General features: G+C 39.7%; 1 protein-coding gene across 1 annotated transcript in view; it reads right to left on the bottom strand.

The window, feature by feature from the left end:
- mlxip (MLX interacting protein) overlaps nucleotides 1-22,857 on the bottom strand; it is an 84,359-nt gene that overhangs the window by 26,870 nt on the left and 34,632 nt on the right. Inside the window, exons 3-9 of the mRNA XM_080208319.1 lie at nucleotides 21,363-21,448; nucleotides 20,957-21,046; nucleotides 20,687-20,728; nucleotides 16,658-16,880; nucleotides 14,416-14,505; nucleotides 11,996-12,105; nucleotides 6,858-7,515 (exon numbers count right to left, since the gene is read on the bottom strand). Of these exons, the coding sequence (XP_080064445.1) occupies nucleotides 6,858-7,515; nucleotides 11,996-12,105; nucleotides 14,416-14,505; nucleotides 16,658-16,880; nucleotides 20,687-20,728; nucleotides 20,957-21,046; nucleotides 21,363-21,448 (1,299 nt within the window). The remainder of the gene's footprint in view (nucleotides 1-6,857; nucleotides 7,516-11,995; nucleotides 12,106-14,415; nucleotides 14,506-16,657; nucleotides 16,881-20,686; nucleotides 20,729-20,956; nucleotides 21,047-21,362; nucleotides 21,449-22,857) is intronic.

Here is a 22,857-nt window from a genome sequence, read left to right as displayed (position 1 = left end):
GATCTACAGGCATAAAGAGACATAAGGACTGATTAGGGACAGTCAGCATGGCTCTGTGACGTAGAGAGTTTATGAGAGTTTAGAGTAAACAGGAAGAACCTATTTCTCCTAGCAGAGAGGTCGATTGCAAAGAGTTTAATACCAATCCCAAAGATGGATCGAGTGGACTCTTCCTTTGGTGGAAAATCATGTCTCATAAATTTGATTGAGTTTTTTGAAGGGGTAACCAAGAAGGTAGATGAGGACAGTGTAGTTGATGTTGTCTACATGGATTTTAGTCAGGGCTTTGACAAGGTACCGCATGGTAGGTTGTTGCGTAAGGTTAAATCTCACGGGATCCAGGGCGAGGTATCTAAATTGATACAAAATTGGCTTCTAGACAGAAGCCAGAGGGTGGTTGTAGAGGTTTGTTTTTCAACCTGGAGGCCTGTGAGCAGCTATGTGTCTTGGGGATCAGTGTAGAGTCCAGTGTTATTTGTCATTTATATTAACGATTTAGATGAGAATATAGGAGGCGTGGTTTGTAAGTTTGCAGATGGCGCTAAGATTGGTGGCATAGTGGACAGTTGCATCAAGATCTTGATCAATTGGGCCAGTGGACTGACAAATGGCAGATGGACTTTAATTTAGGCAAATGTGAGGTGATGCATTTTGGTAGACTGAACCAAGGCAGGACTTATTCCGTTAACGGTAGGGTGTGGGGGAGAGTTATAGATCAAAGAAATCTAGGGGTACATGTTCATAGCTCCTTGAAAGTGGAGTCACAGGTGGACAGAGTGGTGAAGGAGGCATTCGGCATGCTTGGTTTCATTGGTCAGAACATTGAATATAGGAATTGAGTCATTTTGTTGAAGTTGTACAAAACATTGCTACGGCTACACTTGGAATGCCGTGTACAGTTGTGGTCACCCTACTATAGAAAGGATATTATTAAATGAGAAGTAGTGCAGAAAAGATTTACTAGGATGCTACGGGGACTTGATGATTTGGATTATAAAGAGATGCTGGATAGACTGGGACTTTTTCCCCTGGAGCATAGGAGGCTGATGGGTGATCTTACAGATCTATAAAATAATGAGGGGCATAGATCAGCTGGTCAATATCTTTTCCCAAAGGCAGGGGAATCTAAAACTAGACGTTGTAGGTTTATGGTGAGAGAGATACAGAAGTGTCCAGAGGGGCAATTATTTCCACAAAGGGTGTTGAGTGTCTGGAAGAAACTGCCAGACGTAGTAGTGGAGGCAGGTACAATGCTGTCTTTTAAAAAACATTTAGATAGTTACATGGATAAGATGGGTATAGAGGGAGATGGGCCAAATGTGTGCAATTGGGATTAGCTTAGGAGATTTAAGAAAAAGGTTGTCATGGACAATTGGGCCGAAGGGCCTGTTTGCATGCTGTAAACCTCTATGACTCTAATTAATACATATCAATCTACTACTTAATTCCATGCCCTAGTGAGTCCATATGTGTGAGAGAAGAAATAAAGTCAACTAACATACTTACAACAGGGAAACCATACAATTTTAAAAAAGGCTATAACCAATATTGAAGTAAAACTTCACATGAAACAACTGAACATCAGTCAGAAAAATGGGTGACCTAGAAAAATAGATGACACTGAAAAATTGAAACTTTATGCCACAGGAAGAGTCCATTCAGTCCATCATGCCAATGCTAGCTAAAAAAGATTTCTGGTGTAATTCCACTTTCCGAATCTTGATCCATAGCCCTGCAGATTAATATACTGAAAATGCACATCCATATATTTTGTTTTAAAGCATGATGAGAGTTTCTGCATCTACCATTCTTTCAGGCAGATGTGTACCAAACCCCATCACCACCCCTGGTGAAAAGACTCAACTTCCCTATAGTTTGTCTGCTAATCACCTTAAATCTATTGCTCCTGGTTATTACTCTTTGCAATTGACCTCTCTGCTAGGGGAAATAGGTTCTTCCTGTTTACTCTACTGAGGCACCTCAAACTCTCTACATCTCAATTACATCTTCCTTCAGCCTCCTTTGTTCCAAAGTAAACAACTCCAAGCTTCTGCAATCTTCCCTTATAACCAAAATTCTCTATTCCTGGTAATATTCTTGTAAATCTTCTCTGCACTCCTTCTGGTGTGAACATACCCTTCCTGTAGTGCAGTAACCAGAACTGTACTCTAGAAATAGTCTAACTTTAAGTTTATAGCATAAACTCTCTCTTCTGTAATTCTCTGCTTCAATCAATAAAAGGAAGAATCAGTTTTGCCTTCTACAACCACTTCATCTACCTGTCCAATGGGATGTGGGCGTCGCTGGCTGGGCGAGCATTTATTGCCTGCTTCTAACTGAACTGAGTGGCTTGTGATGTTAGTGTACTTTTAAATCATGTTTTCTGCAGCTCCCTCAGACTCAGCTCTCATTGTTGTTAGACTGGCTGCAGAAGTCCTTTTATTGCAATATCAGTGGCTTAAATGGAGTTGTTTATTTTTATGACCCTGCATTGTTAGGAGGAAGACTGGTTGACATGTCATGTGTTTTTGGTCATTTTTTTTCTTTCCTAGTGAATTTAAGGTTTCATGTTCGGTTTGGCTGGCTGCAGTTTTAGTTTTTAGAAGGGACATCAAGCTGAAAAGTTCTTCTCTTTCCCTGGTTTTGGAAATTCTGCTGTTTAGCTGAAAGCAAGGCTTTCAAAATGTTCTAGATATATTGAGAGGGCTGCTAGAAGTTACAAAGAAGTCATGGTTTCAATTCTCCAACCAAAGGACTCGGTTGCAGTATCACGTGAACATTCATCCTTGCCGTGTTAAACCTGTGGAAAGGATTTTGCCCAAGGGAAGTTTTGTTTGATTGGAACATTTTAAGGGTTATACATTATGTAATTGATAAAAGTTATTGCTAATTATTTTTCTATACATGTTAACTATATTCTTAAATAAACCGTGTTTGATAAAAGCTCCCTAGTGGGTCAGTTGAATCCCATCTGAAGTGAAACATCTCATGCTTACCTTAGCCAAATTCAAAGTGCAAAAATTATGATTCAGGTGGACTTCATAAAACACTTGAGTTTTTGATCTGAATTCTTGTAGGTATGCTATGCCATTTGAGGCATCTAAAAACCAATCACATTGATGTGGATCAGGAATTACACGTAGGCCAGAGCAGGTTCATTTTCTTCCCGAAGGGACGTTAGGGAACTAAATATGTTTTTACAACAGTCAACATGATTTCATGGTCATCATGAGACTTTCAAATCCATATTTTTTATGGAATGAAAATTTCACCACCTACCATGGTAGAATTCGAACCCAAGACCCCAGACCATTACTCTGGGTCTCTGGATTGCTAGTCCAGCAAGGATACCAATACACCACCACCTTTCTTGCTACCTTCAGGTATTTGTGGACATGCACTCTTGCCAACTTCTATAATACCCAGAAATGTATCATTTATTCTACATTCCCTTACCTTGTTTGCCCAGTCCATTGCATTACCTTGCATTTCTCTGGAATAAAAATCATTTTCCACTATTCAATCCACTTCACCAATACCATCCTGCTGTCAATGAACCACACTATAAACTATAGCCAATTCTTGTTACATCTGCAACTTTCCTAATGACACTAATAAACTTTAAATTAATATTTCCATGAATGTTACTGAAAAATCAACACAACAGCTCACTTAAAAAAATGTTTTACCTTAAATGTGCAAATAATACTGAAAGAATTGCCCAACAGGTCAGACCCAATTTAATTGCCTAGGATAGACTTCAACCCTTTCCTCTCACTGACCAGATTGTTTGATGTTGGCAAATTCCAATCCCAGAGAGAAAAATGTTTTCTTTCAAAACACAAACATTGGTCCAAATTCAAATAGTTAGTTAATGTGCAAGTATTGAAATTATCTAAAATGAACAGTCATGCTCATCGATTAAGCATTTGTACAAATTCAGATGATGGCAAAACTAGCCACATTTAATTTGTTCGTATAAATTATAAAGTGGGGCTTAGGTTACTTGGAGAAAGTATCCACAGGTGTGAGACCATTTGTACTTCTATATATGTCCTTTGATCTCTCACTGCTTGGAGAGGAAAATAGGAATTAGAGAGTGGAGGAAATAGCTAGCAGCAGTGCTCAGGGGTTGAGACCATGTTGTTTCCAATTTACATCATGATGGACTGCGTAATCCAATACAAATTAGTCAAATTTGTGGATGATACCAAACTGGAACAGTGAAATCGGAAAACAGAAACTCAAGTTACAGAATGAGATGGAGGAAATATGAAAGTGGGTAGAACAATGGTAGATGAAATTTAATATAGAGAAATGCAATGTACGTTATATTAATACACAAGAATTGAAAGAATAAGCAAGCAATGCACACACATAATGGATGTTGTAGTAATAGCAGAGGATGAAGCTAAAGAAGATAATGACATTTTTGGCATAATATGCAACATATCCAAACCAATTAAGCAAACAGAACACAGAATACTGGTCTGAGAAAGTTGTAATCAAATTGCATGCTGCTCAGGTCAGATCACAATTAGACTATTGAGAGTTAAATTCAAGAATTATTTTTAATTATGTGCAAGATTAAAAAGACCAAGGGCTATACATTCAAACTTTAATGACAAATTTAGTACTCCTATCAGGAGATAATTCTCCACACTTGGAATTCTCTCAGAGACAATATTGGAGGCAAAAATCAGAATGATTTAAAAACAAAGCGACATTGTGTTGATTGAATGGACCTAAGGGATGAATGAGCTATGGCCATAAGGTTACCTCAACAATAATTATCTTGTGGTCATCTAAAAACTAACAATTCAACTACGAGAACTGCATATTTATTTGCACTACATGTAGCAATTTATTAACTTTAACTTCCAAGAAAGTTATTAAACTTCTCATTGCTGTAACGCCTCTGAACTATGTACCCTTCATACCTGGAAAACAAATGTTTGTTAAGAACGGCTCCGACGAAGAGTCATCCAGACTCGAAACGTTGGCTCTATTCTCTCCGTAAATAGTCTGACAACACCAGGTTTCAGTCCAACCGATTTATTTGATAGTAAATTCACTAGCTTTCGGGTTAGCCCCTTCATAATTTACTATCAAATAAATCGGTTGAACTGAAACCCGGTGTTGTCAGACTTTTTACTGTGTTTATCCCAGTCCAACGCCGGCATATCCACATCATGTCTATTCTCTCCCCCAGATGCTGTCACATCTGCTGAGATTTTCCAGCATTTTTTGTTTTTGTTTCAGATTCCAACTTCTGCAGTATTTTGCTTTTATTTAATCGTTGACCATTATTGATTCAACAGGTTTACATTCAACAGTTAAAATATTAAATTAAATTATGCTAAAACTTTATCAATCACCAGCTAGGCCTCTGCTGTGTAGTGTGTTCAATTCTGGGTACCCAGTTTAAGAATGATGCTTTTGATTTGATTTATTATTGTCGCATATATGAACACCATAAAAAGTATTGTTTCTTGCATGCTATACAGACAAAACATATTGTTCATAGAGAAGGAAACGACAGAATGCACTGTTAGTCATAGCTGGAGTGGAGAGAAAGACCAACTTAATGCAAGGTAAGTCCATTCAAAAGTCTGATAGCAGCAGGGAAGAGGAGTCGGTTGGTACATGACCTCAGACTTTTGTATCTTTTTCCCCAAAGGTGGAAGAATGTCCAGGGTGTGTGGGGTCCTTAATTATGCTGGCTGTTTTGCTTAGACAATGGGAAGTGTAGACAGAGTCAATGTAGGAGGCTGGTTTGCATGATGGATTAGGCCTTGCAGTCTTGGGCAGAGCAGGAGCCATACCAAGTTGTGATACAACCAGAAAGAATGCTTTCTGTGGTGCATCTGTAAATGTTGGTGAGAGTCGTAGCTGACATGCCAAATTTCCTTAGTCTTCTGACAAAGTAGAGGCAGTGGGCTTTCTTAACTATCGGTATGGGGGGACCAGGACACGTTGTTGGTGGTCTGGACACCTAAAAAAAAAACTTGAAGCTCTCAACCCTTTCTACTTTGTCCCCATTAGACACGGGCATGTTCTCCTTTACGCTTCCTGAAGTCGATGACAATCTCCTTCAAAGCCTTGGAGAACTTACTGCAGTGCTGAGGGACTTGGGATACATGGATAAATTAGAAAAACTGGGCTTGTTCTTGTTACAGCAGAGATTAAGACAGAAGTGCTCAAAATTAAGATTTCGCCCCATGTACCCCATTTTCACTGGCAAACTGACCAGCAAACAGTGGACACATATTTAAGGCAATTAGCAAAAGCACCAGAGGAGATCAGGAGAATTTTATTTTCTGCACAAGGAGAATTTCATCTTTTGTACAACAAGTTATGTTCTGGAATGCACTGCCTGAAAGGCTGGTAGAAGATACAATGGTAGTTATCAAAAGACAATTGCATCTATACTCAAAAGGGAAAATGTAGGACTTTGCTGAAACAGCAGACAAGTGGGAGAAATTGGATAGCTCTTTCAAAGAAGTGGAATAGACACAGTGGCGTTATGTGTTATATCTGTTGTACTTCACTTAATGTAATTTTGTTTCTACAACCAAAAATACCACAAATTACAGAACTGTACTCTGAAAATCAGACCATATAACATGAAAGCTATATAATAAATTCAATATAAAGTATTTCAACCAGCAAAAAATTAATTTCAGGGAAATTAGCATTCAATTGTCAGAATCTTTTACTTCACTAGAGCACAGAATCTATTTCCACAGATAAAAGACCTGACATTCATTGCCATGATTAGCAAGTGGAAGAGCTATTATGTTACAAGTTACACGTTTTTCAAGTCAGCAACAAATTTAAGGTCAAAATTTTCTTACCTGTTGCCAAAAATTGTGCTAAGAAGGTATTTGGTGAAGGAGCAGGTGCAATGGGAACTGGATCTGACTTCAACACAGGCGCAAATTTCTGCAGCTGTTTTGGAGGCCGAATTCCAAGCCCTGGAGAAGGCGCAGCTTTTGGTACAGCAAAAGGTGTAGGGATTTTTGGTGGCTGCATAGTAATATTACAAGGCACTCCTTCTTGCTTCGAGGCCAGATGAAGGTTCTGGTTTTGGGTGAATGTTGTAGCAGCAGGAATTTGTGTAAACATAGACGAGGCAGTGTGAGTAATCGCTGGTGATGCTGGTGAGGCGGGAAAAGGAAACTTCTGACTCTCAGGTGTGAGAAATGGCTGAACATTCAGAGACATGCTGGAAGGCACTTCAGACTTGACTGTTTCTGGCTGCTGGGTTTGGGGAGTCTGAGATGACGGCACATCAGATGAAAACAGTGGTAAAAATGTCTGCTGGTTGTTTAGTGCTGTCTGTGGTCGAAATTCTTGATTCTGAACAAAAGCTGTGAATTTTGAGTTACTATTCTCATTGCTGGTATTAACACTATCCATCACCGAAGGAGGGCCAGGAGATGGAATTAATTCCTCCTCAATGTTAACTGATGACATCGTGCCAGTTAGACTGCCAGCCGGCAGGATAGCTTCCTTAAAAAAGGAATAATAAATGTCAAAAACTTTGATTGAGGGCAAGTGCTCAGCTGAATATAAATTGAATTATTCCAACTACAGACACAATATTCTTCCATTTCAAGCTAGAAGTAAAACTGAATATAGGGCAGTTTTTGTAAGCGTAGATACTCCTATTAGCAATGTTATATGAATATTTAACATGTTCACAATCATCACTGCTATTTTAAGCAGTGGCAACAGCTTCATTCATAAATAAAACAATAGCTAGAATAAATTTTTCTTCACTCCCTCTATCTCCACTTGCAAGTTAGTAATAGGTTATAAAGAGGGAACATTACAGGCAAGTCAGGGAAGTCTGCCAGGGAAACTTAAAAATAGCCAGTAGAGGTCAAAAGAAAATCCACCAGTCAATGGTCCAGTAATCTCAAATCAGGATCAGACTGTGTCTGCAAGACAACACTAGTTTCTTATTTTTGCTTTAAATCTTTGTCTATGTTCCTGGGTATTTTCTAGCATATATAAACAAACATAATAAACCCACCTGTCAGGAATATTATGGAATGTCCAAAGCAACTCTGGCATCACAACTATTTTGTTGACAAGAATTAAACAGTCAAATTCAAAACCTTGCTAATTCAATGCTTTGATGATCCCTTTTCTGCTCCTCAGACGCCTCCCTCTCTAAAATACAGAAATCCCCAGTAATGAGAGAAGTGGGTCCTACCAAAATGCAATTAAAGCTTTAAATGCCATAACATATTTTGCCACTGAGTGGTGCTGTAATTACAATTAAAACTTACACTGCTGTACTGCTGATTCCAGCCACATTAGCAGTCAACAAATGTATCAACTCTGCAAAGTGTCACCAAGTGACTGAATCATATTGCTTACATTATTTTCACTAAATCTCTAACTAATGGCAATGCCTAGAATTAGAAAGATTTATTAAATAAATTAGTATTGTTGTATATAATTTCGGGTGCTGTCCAAGCAAGGATCAACGTTGCCTGTGGGGTGAGTGTGGCAACTACCCAAAGCTACAGTGCATGCAAGACTGCACAAAACTAAAAACTTAAAAGGGCCAGCACAGTTAAATAAATTACTTCCACATTCCAAATAAAAATTGAGGGAATGCTGCCCAGTGCTGTATCTAACATCAGTATTATAACATTTCTAGGATCTAGTGCCTTAGGTTCTCTCTCAGGTACAAAATGGTGCAAATTCTTATTAGCATTGCCCTGCTAGCATCTATATCTGACAGTACAATAGGACAACCTGGTATCAAGCAATTTGAATTGCATATCTGTATCTTCCATGTGCAGCTTCAATGTTCTTGACCAAAGCACAATGGTCAACCTTTGGAGTAAAGAGGAAAAGGGAGAACATGGAAGGATTTTATGTCTGATATACTTCTACTAACTTTTTTTTTTCAAAATAACAAAATTTGCTTTACTCCTGGGCAAAAGGGAAACATTTTTGGAGATGCAAAGTCCCATCAGCAAAGTCTCCCCATTTGCATAATATCTTCTGTACATTGATGTTCATTCAATGCATCAGATGGAAATTGGTAACATGCCAAATGCAGCTTTAAAAAACTTCTGCTATCAGCTGATAAAGAATTGTAACTCAAAATAACAGCCAGATCAAGATAAACTCACTATACAAATCACGTACATGTGCAATTTCCATTTTAGGAAGTTTAATCAGGTTCATATCTTTGTGTTAAAAGGGAGGGGGAGGGGTTAAAAACACTAAAAAGCAAGGAAGGGTGAAAAGTGCAAGTAGGAATTGTGAAAAAGCTCAGAATAAAACAGAAATGTAAAACAAAGTACTACATATCAAAAACGATCAGACTTTAATCCAATTTCTTGCTCCTAATAAATAAATATCCATTATTCTTCTCTAACATTAGTTTCACAGAGACTGTCAAAATGCATGCTCCTCTTTAAAAAAAAACACCTGTGATAGGAATTTACTTTTTATCAACACAATAATGCACAAATGCAAAAAGCTCTGACCCACATACTACAGCCTACTTCAATTCAAATTAACGGTTAACTGGATGGGTGGCACAGTGGTTAGCACTGCTGCCTCACAGTGCCAGGGATCCAGGTTCAATTCCAGCCTTGGGTGAGTGTCTATGTGGAGTTTGCACGTCTCCCGATGTCTGTGTGAATTTCCTCTGGGTGCTCCAGACTCCTCCCATGGTCTAAAGAGGTCTGGGTTAGGTGGATTGGCCATGCTAAATTGTCCTTTAGGTGTCCCAACATATGTTGGTTAGGGGATTAGTGGAGTAACCACATGGGGTTAGGGCAGTGAGTGGACCTCAATAAGATGTTCTAAGGAGTCGGTGCAGACTCGATGGGCTCAATAGCCTCCTTTTGCACTGTAATAATTTTATGATTCTCTGGAATTCTCTTTTCCACCCCACCATGATTAACATGCAACTTGGCAAATTTGCAGTACTTAAAAATTGTATAAAGCCAGAAAGAGTCTCAAGTTCCTGCTGCTTCTTCCAGGAAGTTTCACTTAAAAATAAAATGGCATTGTGCTTCCCTACAACAACTTTGCACAATTTCATCATCATACATGAATTGCTGTAACACAGTCTGCTCATCTTTGGATTAACTGAATTAATGCTGAGTCCTTCTGAAATGAATTATTTGGTTACTTCATAACTGGTGTCTGGCAGGGCTACTTTTTATCAGTTTGATTAGAATAGAGAATAATTTCTCATTTGTCACATGTTTAAAAAAGTTAAATTCTACCAGCACCACCAGGAAAGAGAGAGAGAGAAATCCCAGACCCTCCAGCAAGATTCTGTTTGCAAAATTCAATCTGCAAAGAGACTGTATCCGTCTGATGTCGAAGCAATATATAAATGGTAGGTCGTAAAGCTATTCATTTCAACTTCATGCATGAAATTATATGTGTCCCATATGCAGCACTATCTACATATTTCCTGAAACTGTTGAGACTCTTCTGAGCAGTTAACTGAATTTGTACGTGCTATAAGCTGTTATTGCTATAACATATCTTGCCTGACCTTTCAACCTGTGTAACATTTTGTTGGTAAATAAATCCAGAAAAAAAGTTTTTAATCAGAAGAGACAATGCAGTAATATTTTCTGCTGCTTGAATTGTTAGAACATAGGGTTGCATTTTACAATGCAAAGTGGTCCCCAGCCTCCCAGGTTGAAAAGTCAGAGAGGACGCCTACCCAGTGCAAATACTGCTGCCCAGTAGTCATTTAGTGGCTGACTGGTGATTAATAGGCTGGACGTGGGACTTCCAATCTTTAGGAGCAGGAAGCCTCACTTCAGAGAATTGCTAGCCAGAGGCTTGCAGCCCTCCAATGCCAACAGAACCTGGTGGCCACTGCAGATACTGCACTCAGGGCTTGAGGTGGTGTTCAGCACTGGGTTGCAACTAAAGTTTTGGGGGTCATTCCAGGGCCATGTTGACAGGGATCATGTCCTCTATGTGCAAGGACTGGGTACTTATGTCCCAGGTTAAATTTGGTGGAATGAGGCTTTTAATTTGACACTAGTTGCTCTTTTAAAGGCCTCAATTGGCCCACTGGTGGAAGAGCTGCTTGACACCAGCCCCACTGCTGGTAAAATTGTGTTAGGGGCAAAAAGCTGGATTTTACATGCTCCCCTCATCCCTGTTTTCAAGCTGCCGGCAAGGGAGTGCACAATGAACATCCTTTGTTGTCTAGTCAAATATTTACCACAAGTGTTAAATAATAAATCAGTAATAAATAATTGTTACACCAGCATTCATAGTAACAAGAGTAAAAGTTGTATATTTTAGTTTCAAGATGATGCAGCCTGCTGTGAAAATAACCACTCTGCTTGCATCAGAAGCGGTGTTAAAAACTAAATTTAAAATGCTGCATGGGATGGATAGGATAGAGGTGGAGAGACTCTTCCCGCTCAGAAAGGACAGTAGAACTAGGGGGCACAGCCTCAAGATAAAGGGGGCGTGGTTTAGAACGGAGTTGAGGAGGAACTTCTTCACTCAAAGGGTGGTGAATCTCTGGAATTCTCTGCCCGTTGAAGTGGCTGCCTCGCTAAATATTTTTAAGACATGGGTTGATGGGTTTTTTGATAAGCGAGGGGATTAAGGGTTATGGGGAGAGGGCGGGAATGTGGAACTGAGCCACGACAGATCAGCCACGATCTTATTGAATGGCAGGGCAGGCTCGAAGGGCTAGATGGCCTACTCCTGCTCCTATTTATGTTCTTATGCTACTTGGAACAGTCTCTGTCTCACAGAAGCTGCAGGTTTTACCATCTATTATGCAGACCCATTTTTCCATCCCTAAATCATACTGAAAACGCAGCTTAGTGACACTAGCGATTATAAAATGTCATTCACAACCTTCGTTTTGAAACACTGTTCTGGTAATTTATAAACATACACAGGAGAGGTGGCGATAAAGAAAAGCTTGAGTATTACAATTACATTAGGACCAAACCAAAAAGCTTACCTGTGGTGGTGAGCCACTGACATTTAGGGAAGTGACAGTAGGTACAGAAGGAGTGGGTGATGAGAACAAGCTGCCGGCCAGAGATGGGAAGCGGGTTGTCGGAAATAAATCTGAAATTAAGTAGCTCATCTTTAGTATTATTTCCTGCAATGTCCCAGGCTAGAAAGATTAAAAACTCACATTTTTCCATAGAAATAATTTAGCTGCAATGTGGTCATACAGTTTACACTGTATTGGGAAAAACCTATAACTGTGAAACTCCATACTCTCCGACAATGTATATCTTCATCGAGAAAGGAGAAGAAAAGGATGTTTTTAAAAAAAATTCTTCAAAACAACATGTAATTTAGGGAGCTAGCTCTCTCTTATAAAGAAAATTCTTGACAGCTAAAAATGTGACCCAAATAGAAGCAACAGTTGAGAAAAAGTCAAAACTACAGCCAGAAAAGACTGATATTTCTGAAATACCTGAACATTTCATAGCTGCCTGCCGAAGCGAAGACAGCCAAATCGGGTACTCAAAGTGGGAAAGCGCACAATGAGCAAAACTGATATATCAATAAACAGTATCATCAGAAACCAAACTCTGATATATCTAAAAATATGAAAATGATCAACAAGGCCTCATGAGTTTTGTGATGTTTCTCCATAATGTGATGTTAGTGTACTTTTCAGATTTTCTTTTTGAAAAAATGTTCTCTGCAGCTCACAGCATTGCTGAGTTGTCTATAGACGCCCTTTCATTGCTCCTTCAGTGGTTTACATGGGGTTTGTTTATTTTTACTCTGGGCTGTTTTATGACCTTGCATTGTTATTGTTGGGAGGAAGGCCATGTTTTTTGGACGGGTTTCTTTCCTCCTAGCGAATATAAAGGTTTTTTTTGTGTTTTGGGCTGGCGGCAGAGTTAGTTTTGGAAGGGACATCAGACTGAAAGCAGCGTCTCTCTCTGGTTTTGGAAATTCTGCTGTTGATGGCTTGATCAGTGTTTCTCCCTGGTGTTCTGGGAAGCTGTTCTGACTTCAGACTGTTCAGAGAGTATCCAGAAGGCTATTAAAAGTTACAAGCTGAGAAGTAGGGTTTCAATTCTCCAAGCAAAGGACTCAGTTCCAGTATTACATGGGCATTAGTCTTAGCTGGTGTTAAACCTGTGAAAAGGGTTTTTTTTAAATGGGGAGTTTTGTTTGATTGGAACATCTTGGCTATATTTAAAGAACAAAGAACAACCCAGCACGGTAAACAGGCCCTTCGGCCCAACGAGCCCGCACCGCCGCATCACCTTACACCTATTCTACCCTGCATGTCTACGAATGGAACCTTACTCAGTCAGATTCAGGGAAGAAATAGTGTCAATTTGGTAAAAACCGATTAGCCTAAGAGCACATCTTTGGGGTGTGGGAGGAAACCCATGCAACCACAGGGAGAATGCGCAAACTCCCACAGACACAGGCCCAAATCCGTGTGTCTGCACAGCTAGCAGTGCTAGTCACTGAGCTGTTGCGGCGCCCGTCTACCGGTCCAGGATCAAGCACACACACCCCGACATGAAGTACTAGGCCACTCCTGGAACTTCCAAGAGCAGCCCACGCATGACCTGCCGTGTGCATGCCCCTCGTTTGACACGAGGTGGACCTCCACCTGTGGAATAAAGACAAAAATATTAATCTTACAGCCTGCCTTTCTAACATTTGTTAGGGGTTATACACTATGGTTGTTTTGTTTTTGCTTGTGATTGATAAAGAGCTTTTGCTAATTTTCTTTCCATACTTATTAACTATATTGTTAAATAAAATTTAATAAAAGCTCCCTAGTTGGTCATTTGGATCACACCTGATGTGAAAAATATCATACTTATCCCTAGCCAAATTAAAACTTGTGATCCAGGCAGGTTCCGTAAAATACTTGGGGTTTCTGACCATCCTCGTAACAATGCAGGGTCATAAAACAGCCCAGAGTGAAAATAAACAAGCCCCATTAAAACCACTGAATGGGCAACAGAAGGGTTTCTATAAACAACTCGCACCGCTGAGAGCTGCAGAGAATGTGATTTTTAAAAATCTCTGGGTGGCACATGGTAAGTACTGCTGCCTCACAGTGCCAGGGATCCGGGTTCGATTCTCGGCTTGGGTCACTGTGTGGAATTAGCACATTCTCCTGTGTCTGTGTGGGTTTCCTCTCACAGTCTGAAAGACATGCTGGTTAGGTGCATTTACCCAAACAGGTGCCAGAGTGTGGCAAGTAGGGGAATTTGATAGTAACTTTACTTTAAAAGTACACTAACGTCACAATAACACCAATTTTTCTATCACAAATATATTCAAAAGCTCAGTAAAATACTACTGAATAAGCTAATTTCCACTCACTTAACAGAGCACATAAACCTAACAGTTTTAAATTCAAAGTATGCATTATGCAAATCTTACCTTGAAAAGGTTCGAAAGTGTCCATGAAATCCAAGTTGGGCTGTAGAGGGATCAAGCCAGGCTGAATCATATCAGCATTTCCTGCGTGCGCTGTTGGAAATATTGAAAGGGGTTCAAATATACAATGCTTAAAACACAAATTTTGTTGACTGAAACTATCTTTACATTGAATACTTTGTCTTAAGGGCTAACTTTCCCAATTTTTTTTATGATGCCCAAGTTATACAACTACTCACTTGTCTACACAAGTTCTCTTTCAACACAGATTGTGTCATCTCATGTGGTCTTGCTAGCCCTGTCATATCACTGATAAGGTTTATACTGATCACTTCATTATTTCACTCTATTCACTATGCCTTTCCACACCCCAATCCTTCTGTATCTGTCCCTGTGAAAAAAAAAACAATCCTCCGATTCAACTACGCTATAAAAATCCCAATCTAGCCTTTTGTCCTCCGTCACCCATAACATTCCTGCAGCGACTAATTTGTTCACCAATGCCCTCAGCAGCACTTTTGATGCCCTATCCTCAAGTGCTACTGTTTCTCACACACCTCTGCTCCTTCAGGTCCAAGAGCCATAGACTTGAAAGGATATTCAGATAATGAGTTTAGCTATCTACTGCTAGCTCTACTGGGACCACAAATACTTTTGAATCCTGCTTACATCTACTAAAACCACTTATTATTCCAGAATCATTCTGGAATGGTCTACCTATTTGACCAAATTTTTGGTCATTTGATCTAGCAACTGTTTATGTGGTTTGGTGTCATCTTTTATTTTAAAATAATCCACTTACACACTTAGGATGCTTTATATTAAAAAGTTATTTTAAATTGTTGCTCTTCCCCTACCCCAGCTGCAACTTGGTCCTTCATCCTGGTTCTGACTTTAATGGCAAGTACTGATAAGGAATCTAATCTTTAATTGAATTGTCTTGCAGCTAATGCCAAGAACCAAGGCTTCTTAAAAATTCATTCATGAGTTGTGGCCATCGCTGGTTAGGCCAGAATTTATTGTCCATCCCTAAAAGCCCTCGAGAAAGTGATAGTGAGTAGTCTCGTTTAACCATTCTAGCCTATGTGGTATAGGTACAATCACAGTGCTGTTAGAAAGGGAGTTACAGGATTTTGGCCTAACAATAGCAAAGGCACAGCAATATATTTCCAAGTCAGGCTGCCTGGGAGGAGACTCTCCAGATGGTGTTCCCGTGCATCTCCTGCTCTTGTCCTTCTAAATGGTAGTGGTCATGGGTTTGGAAGATGCTGTTTAAGGAACCTTGATGGGTTCCTGTAATGCATCTTGCAGATGGCACACACTGTTGCCACTTTGCATTGATGGTGGAGGATGAATGTTTGTAGATGGTGTGCTAATCAAACAAGATGAATTGTCATGGACAGTTCTGAACTTTTTAAATGCTGTTGGACAGCTGAAATCATACAGACAAGTGGAGAAGATTCCATCACACTTCTGACTTGTACCTTGTAGATGATGGATAGGCTTTGGAGGGTCAAGAGACGAGTTACTAGCCACAGGATTCTTAGCATCTGACCTGCTTTTGTAGCCACAGTATTCATAGGGCTGTCCAGTTACATTTGGTAAATGGGTAATCCTAGGTTGTTGAATGCGAGGGATTTAATGATGATAATGCCACTGAATGTCAAGGTGCAATAGTTATGATTCTCATTTGTTGATGATGGTCATTGCCTGGTACATGTGTGATGTGTATGTTACTTGGCACTTGTCAATCCAAGCCTGGATAGTATCCAAGACTTGTTGCATTCGGACACAGACTGCTTCAATATCCGAAGATTATGAATGGTGCTGAACAGTGCATGATCAATAACAAACATCAATGAACATCCCAAAGGAATGTCATTGATGAAGCAGCTGAAATGTTTGGGCCAAGAACACACGAAATACACTTCCAGTATTTGTGAAATTTGTCACTATATGTGCATGAAAGCAATAGGAAAGCATACACACTGACCAGTAACTGTTGGGGAAGCACTGTCTCCCTTATTTGACAACTGCCATTTTGTTTTAATCAGTGTACACAGAAACTACAGGACCATTAACGATCAAAGATAATTTGACGATTAAAACTTCATACAGATTGCAAGCAGATTTATGTATTACATAAATAAACAATACATAAATAAACAAAAGAAATACACCAAAATCTTTATAAAAATGTAACAGGAACAATGTTTTAAAAAAGTGCCTCGCAATTGTCACTAACCAATCTCTCTTGGGTTGGGCCAGGCAACTGGATGGTGTGAGGACAAAGTTGAAAAAAGTGTGTCAGAGAATTCAGACATTAACATGTCCATATCCAGGAGTTGGTCCTCTTCCATAGGAACTGGTGTGTCATTTCCTTTCCTTTTTGCACGCCACACTGCCAAATCATCATCTTGAAATGGAATATAACAGGCTTCAGGGCAACCATCATCAAACCCGGAAAGCTGTATATCGTTACCCAATGTCATAGAAAGAATGATTAGTGTAACTAAAATATAAACAACTTCTATCATCCAATTTATGATCCACAGGACTATTCTTAAAACTAGGTCACTGTTAAATCAAATTCTTTAGATTTGATAAATTAAACATGCAGCATTCTCACCTTGATATAAAAAACTCATTCAAATAAAATCAGCAATCCTAGTGGCAAATTTTATTATACTGAAGGTGTAATAATTAGAAATATACTTATGCAGCTATTATTTAATGCATTTTAAAAATGTAAAAGTGTTCAAACATGAAGCATGTCCCCCTCCAAGTAATCACAAGATGAAATCCTAAGATTTAATCATTCAACCTCCTGTTTGTGGGAATTAAACAATATTAGCTCTTGACTAGCCTCAGAGCTACAGCATCGTACTGGAATACTGCATTTCAATAACTAAGCAACTGTGTAAGATACCTATTACTCAGAGCTATGACAGAAGCAGCAGTATTATTTTAACATGGTACATAAGAGGCAAGCAGGTAGCTGAAGGGAGCTGATCAGAGGCATTGGAGAGCTGAGAGAAAATTAATACAATAGGGTTTAATTTGTTGTGAAGGGAAGAAAAAAAATAAGATTCAAACGTTTCCTTATGTCCCTAGCTAGGGGCTAGATAATACAATGCATCGTATAGGAGAAAATGTCATAACACAAATTTAATAAGTGAAAAACATAAGTTTACAAAGGATAAATACTCCAGGATATTTTAAAAGTGACTCTAAAAGAATCACCTTCTAAATTTCATTTATATCCAGCAGATGGCAGTGTTTACTGTTTAATATTGCAGTTTAAGAACTAGCCTGAACAATTCTCATAATTCCTTTTAGTACCATTTCATAGGTGTTTTGGCGAGTTGGGGTGACCAAGGAGAGAGAATTGAGGCACTAAGCAGGAAGTGAAAAGCAATACAAGAACAATGTTGGGAGCAACAAGGCAATCGTATGGAGGCTTTTAGTGACTGATTTGATTGGTCACATGTATTAGGATGCAGTGAAAAGTATTGTTTCTTGTGCACTATACAGACAAAACACAGTTCATAGGGAAGGAAAGGAGAGAGAGAGAGAGAGAGAGAGAGAGAGAGAGAGAGAGAGAGAGAGAGAGAGAGAGAGTGAAGAATGTAGTGTTACAATCATAGCTAGGGTGTAGAAAAAGATCAACTAATGCAAGGTAGGTCCATTCAAAAGTCTGATGGCAGCAGGGAAGGAGCTATTCTCAAGTCGGTTGGTGCGTGACCTCAGACTTTTGTATCTTTTCCTAATGAAAAAGAGGTGGGAGGGGAGTATGTCCAGGGTGCGCAAGGTCCTTAATTGTGCTGGCTGCTTTGCCAAGGCAGTGGTAAGTGCAGATGGAATCAATGGATGGGAGGCTGGTTTGAGTGATGAACTGGGCTTCCTTCACTATGCTTTGTAGTTTCTTGCAGTCTTAGGCAGAACAGGAAACATACCAAGATGTGATACAACCAGAAAGAATGCTTTCTATGGTGCATCTGTAAAAGTTGATGAGGGTAGTGGACATTCAGAATTTCCTTAGTCTTCTGAGAAAGTAGAAGCATCGGTGGGCTTTCTTAATGACGGTACCAGCATGGGGGGACCAGGACAGGTTATTGGTGATCATTTCTACTTCGTCCCCAGTGATGTAGACAGAAGCATGTCCTCCACTCCACTTCCTGAAATCGATGACAATCTCCTTCGTTTTGTTGACATTGAGGAAGAGATTATTGTTGCCACACCAGTTCACCAGATTCTTTATCTCATTCCTGTACTCTGCTTCGTCACTGTTTGAGGTCCAACCTACTATAGTGGTGTCAACAGCAAACTCGAAAATCAAGTTGCAGGGGAATTTGACCCCACAGTCATAGGTGTATAAGGAGTATAGTAGGGGGCTGAACACACAGCCTTGTGGGGCATTGATGTTGAGGATGATCGTGGAGGTGTTGCTCCTATCCTTACTGATGCGGTCCGTGGGTTAGGAAATTCAGGATCCAGTCGCAGAGGGAGGTGTCAAGCCCCAGGCCAGAGCTTGGAGATGGGTTTCGTAGGAATAATGGTGTTAAAGGCTGGGCTGTAGTCAATAAATAGGAGTCTGACATAGATGTCTGTTTTCTAGGCGTTCCAGGATTGAATACAGGGCAATGGAGATGACATCTGTAATGGATCTGTTGTGGCAGTAGGCGAACTGTAGTGGATCCAGGCAATCTGGGAGGCTGGAATTGATTCGTGCCATGACTAATCTTTCAAAGCACTTCATAATGATGGATGTCAGAACCACTGAATGATGATTATTAAGGCATACTGCCTGGTACTGGGAAGATGGTCATCATCTTGAAGCAGGTAGGGACCTTAGATTGTTGTAAAAAGAGAGATTGAAGATGTCTGCGAATACTCCCACCAGGTGGTCTGCGCACGATCTGAATGCGCATCTGGGTGCCCATTCGAGCCAGCTGTTTTCTATGGGTTGACCTTAAAGGCGGCTGCTCTCTGACACTTGCAATGGTGATTTCAAGTACAGATTCGTCCGAAGTTTCTAGGGTGGAGGGAGTGCTTTTGCTGACCTCCTGATCAAAATGAGCATAAAATGCATTGAGCTTATCAGGGAGGGATGCGTTGGTGCTGGCAATTTTACATACCTTCATCTTGTAGTCTGTTATGTCTTGTAAACCTTGCCATAGTCAGCAGGGGTCTACGTGGCTAGCCTGGGCCGCAGCTTGGTCTGGTACTGTCTTTTGGCATCTTTGGTAGATTTCCTTGGATCTTACCTGGCTTTCTTATATAGGTTAGGGTCACCTGACTAGAACACCTCTGACCTGAATTTCAGCAAGGGGGATTCATGGCACTGGGGTTTAGAACAGATTAGTTCTAAACAGGGTCATCACTTGGAGCTAAAGGCTTGGTGAACAAAAATGGAATGAGGAGTGAGGGAAACAAACATACAATGGCCTAGGTCCAGGATATGTAGAATGTAGAAAGTTGGTAGGGTACAAGGTGGCCATGAGATAGAGGGACTTGCTGGCAATGGTTGTTGCGGGATGAGGAACGAAAAATCATCTGGCGGCCAAATTTGACCAAATTTTACTAAATATTTAGTAAAAGTGCTCATCTTTATGCCCAAGTTCAAGACTTCACTAAATAGTCATGCTTTTTGACAATCCATGCTGCAGCACCCGAGTACAGCAAGCTACTGTACAAGGTTGTTGCAACATGCAAATCATATCAGCATCTCTGATAGCTGCCTTCTACAGAATCCGTTAAAAGCATATCTGAGAGATTTAGCAATAATTTGAAAATGCAAGCGTAAATGCAATCAATGCAATTTGATGGAAATGCACTCTTGAGTTGCAGCAATGCAGCCTGCCACAGAACATTGAAGTATATTAGAGGTTTACAGCATGGAAACAGGCCCAACTTGTCCATGCCGCCTTTCTTTTTTTTTAAACCCTTAAGCTAATCCCAATTGTCCGCATTTGGCCCATAACTGACATCACCCCTTAACTGACATCCAGAGGTAATTATAGTTGTGTTACTTTTAACTCGGGGACAAAATTATACTAAAAACTTACATTAGAAAATGCATGATTAACTTACAAACAAACAGTCTGATAAATGTACATTTCCACCAGAACACATGGTGAATTGTTGCAATCATCCTTTTGGAACAAAGTCCGTGTTTGGTATCAGATCACACTCTTGGCATTTCAAACTCAAACAGAATATTTAAAAAGAACTCAACTTCAGTGAATGAGAATGTTTTTCATTTTAAACTTACTTTAATCAAACTTGACAGGTCTTCATCCTTGTGCTTCTGCAACTGAAAACGAAAGAGAAAATGTTAGAAGTGTATTAAAGAAAAATAGATCCCTGCGAAATGTGGATTTCAGAAACATCAGGGAAATTATCCTTTCATTTTAATAGTCAATGGGCTTTTCAATTCCTTTAACTGTTTCTGAAAAACTCCTATTTCCAGGGCACAAAATGCTAAGCAACTCAAAAACAACAGAATCACTTGATAGTGAACACCAGAATCTGAACATCATACCCTCTTTTTGAAGTATGTGCGCCATTTGTGATATTCTCTTATCACAATCTCAATTCTTCTTTTCCAGAATTTTCCTTCTGTTACAGCTGCCTGGGGAGGTGGAAAAACAGGATTCATTCAAAATCTCTCATCTTTGTACAGCATTTGATATCTTGCACAATGAACTCAAATGATCATATTAAGGTTACTGCAAAACCAAAAGTGCATCCTCCTCATTAGAAAATAACTTGGAAATTTTAGACATTTTTCTTGGTGAAGGGATAAGTGGCAATCTTACCAATGTAAAGAATAGAAAAAGAACTAAAAAAAATGCAATAAAGCACAGAAAAAGAAACAAGTCATGTGCAAAAAAATGGAATCTTCTCATAAAAGTTATCGGAGTCTCCCCTTAAAGAGTTTCACTTACTTCTGGACGTCGAGGTTCATCAAACTCAATAGTTCCATCTAGTGGAGTAACAAAGTGGCAAACTGGGTTGTCGCGTTTTTCTACATCTAAAGAGAAAACAAAACCTTGGTTACACAAGTGTGTATGAACATTTCACAATATTAGCAATTCAAAATGGGGGTGTTTGCACAGGAGATTACCAGATATTCTGCTCTAAACAATATCCAGCAACATCCAAATTCAGTGAGGACAGTATCAGGCTTAAACATCAGCCAACTAATCCTCAAAACTTGAATAATTATTCGGTTATGAACAACAATCAATGAATCGCAGAATCATCATAGAATCCCTACAGTGCAGAAAGAGGCCATTCAGCCCATCAAGTCTGCACTGACCACAAATCCATGCAGGCCCGACCCCATAACCCGGCGTATTTGCCCTAGATAGTCGCCCTGACACCAAGGAGCAATTTAGCATGGCCAATCCACCTAACCCGCTTGTCTTTAGAGTGTGGGAGAAAACCAGAGCACCCTTGTGTGTTCAATGGTTAAGAGGGGACCTCACAAGTAATCACGTGGCTAGAGATACATTGAGATTATATTGGAGATAAGAAAAATTTACTTTGAAAACTCCCAATCAGTTGCAGCAAGCAATTAAAATGACTGAAGTATAAATGTAAAGATATCTTACTGCATATGTACAGCCTTACTGAGACTGTAACTGGAACAGTATGTCAGTTTTGGTCTCTTTACTCAAGGAAAGGTATACTTGCCATAGGAGGAGTGCACAGTTTCACTAATTTCTGGGATGAAAAGACTGCCCTGTGAGGAAAGGTTAAATAAACTAGCTCTTTATTCTGTGGAGTACAGTTGAGAGATGATCTCATTCAAACATACAAAATTTCTACAAGGCTCAGAAGCGTAAATGCAGAAAAGACATTTCCCTTGGCTGGAGTGGTCCGGAACTAGGGAGACCATCTCAGAATAAGGGGCAGAGCATTAATGAATGAGATGAGGAGGAATTTCTTCACTCAGGAGGCTGGTAAGTCTTTGGAATATTCAGTGAGCTGTGGAGGTTCAATTATTGAGTATTTCCAAGATTTGAGGTTGATCGATATAAAACACCAAGAGATGTGAGGATAGTGCAGGAAAATGGTGTTGAAGTGGAAGATCCCTTTGAATGGCAGAGTGAGCTCAAAAGGTTGGCTGGCCTATTCCTGCTCCTATTTCTTATGTTCTTATATAGACAGATAGACAATTACAAAATGTCTCTTGTAAGCCATGTCATCGGATAGAGCACTACCCAACAAGCGAATAGTAGTCAACATGGCCATTTTGCACAGCAATGGCAGAGGCTGACGAGCAATAACCTGCACTGTTCTTATGTGCTTGTTTGAAAATAAACATAAGCAAAGAGTGACAACAGACTGTCACAATGGGACACAGTGACCATGGAAACTGTGGGTAACCATTTCTTTCTGAAGGATACTCTACCTGCAGTAGAGATTATTCTACAC

The sequence above is a fragment of the Carcharhinus amblyrhynchos genome, chromosome 20 (assembly GCF_965287045.1).
Source record: "Carcharhinus amblyrhynchos chromosome 20, sCarAmb.v2.hapA, whole genome shotgun sequence".
Classification (NCBI taxonomy): Eukaryota; Metazoa; Chordata; class Chondrichthyes; order Carcharhiniformes; family Carcharhinidae; genus Carcharhinus; species Carcharhinus amblyrhynchos.
Note: the sequence above shows the minus strand (reverse complement) of the source record. Positions and strands in the feature narration are given on the sequence as shown.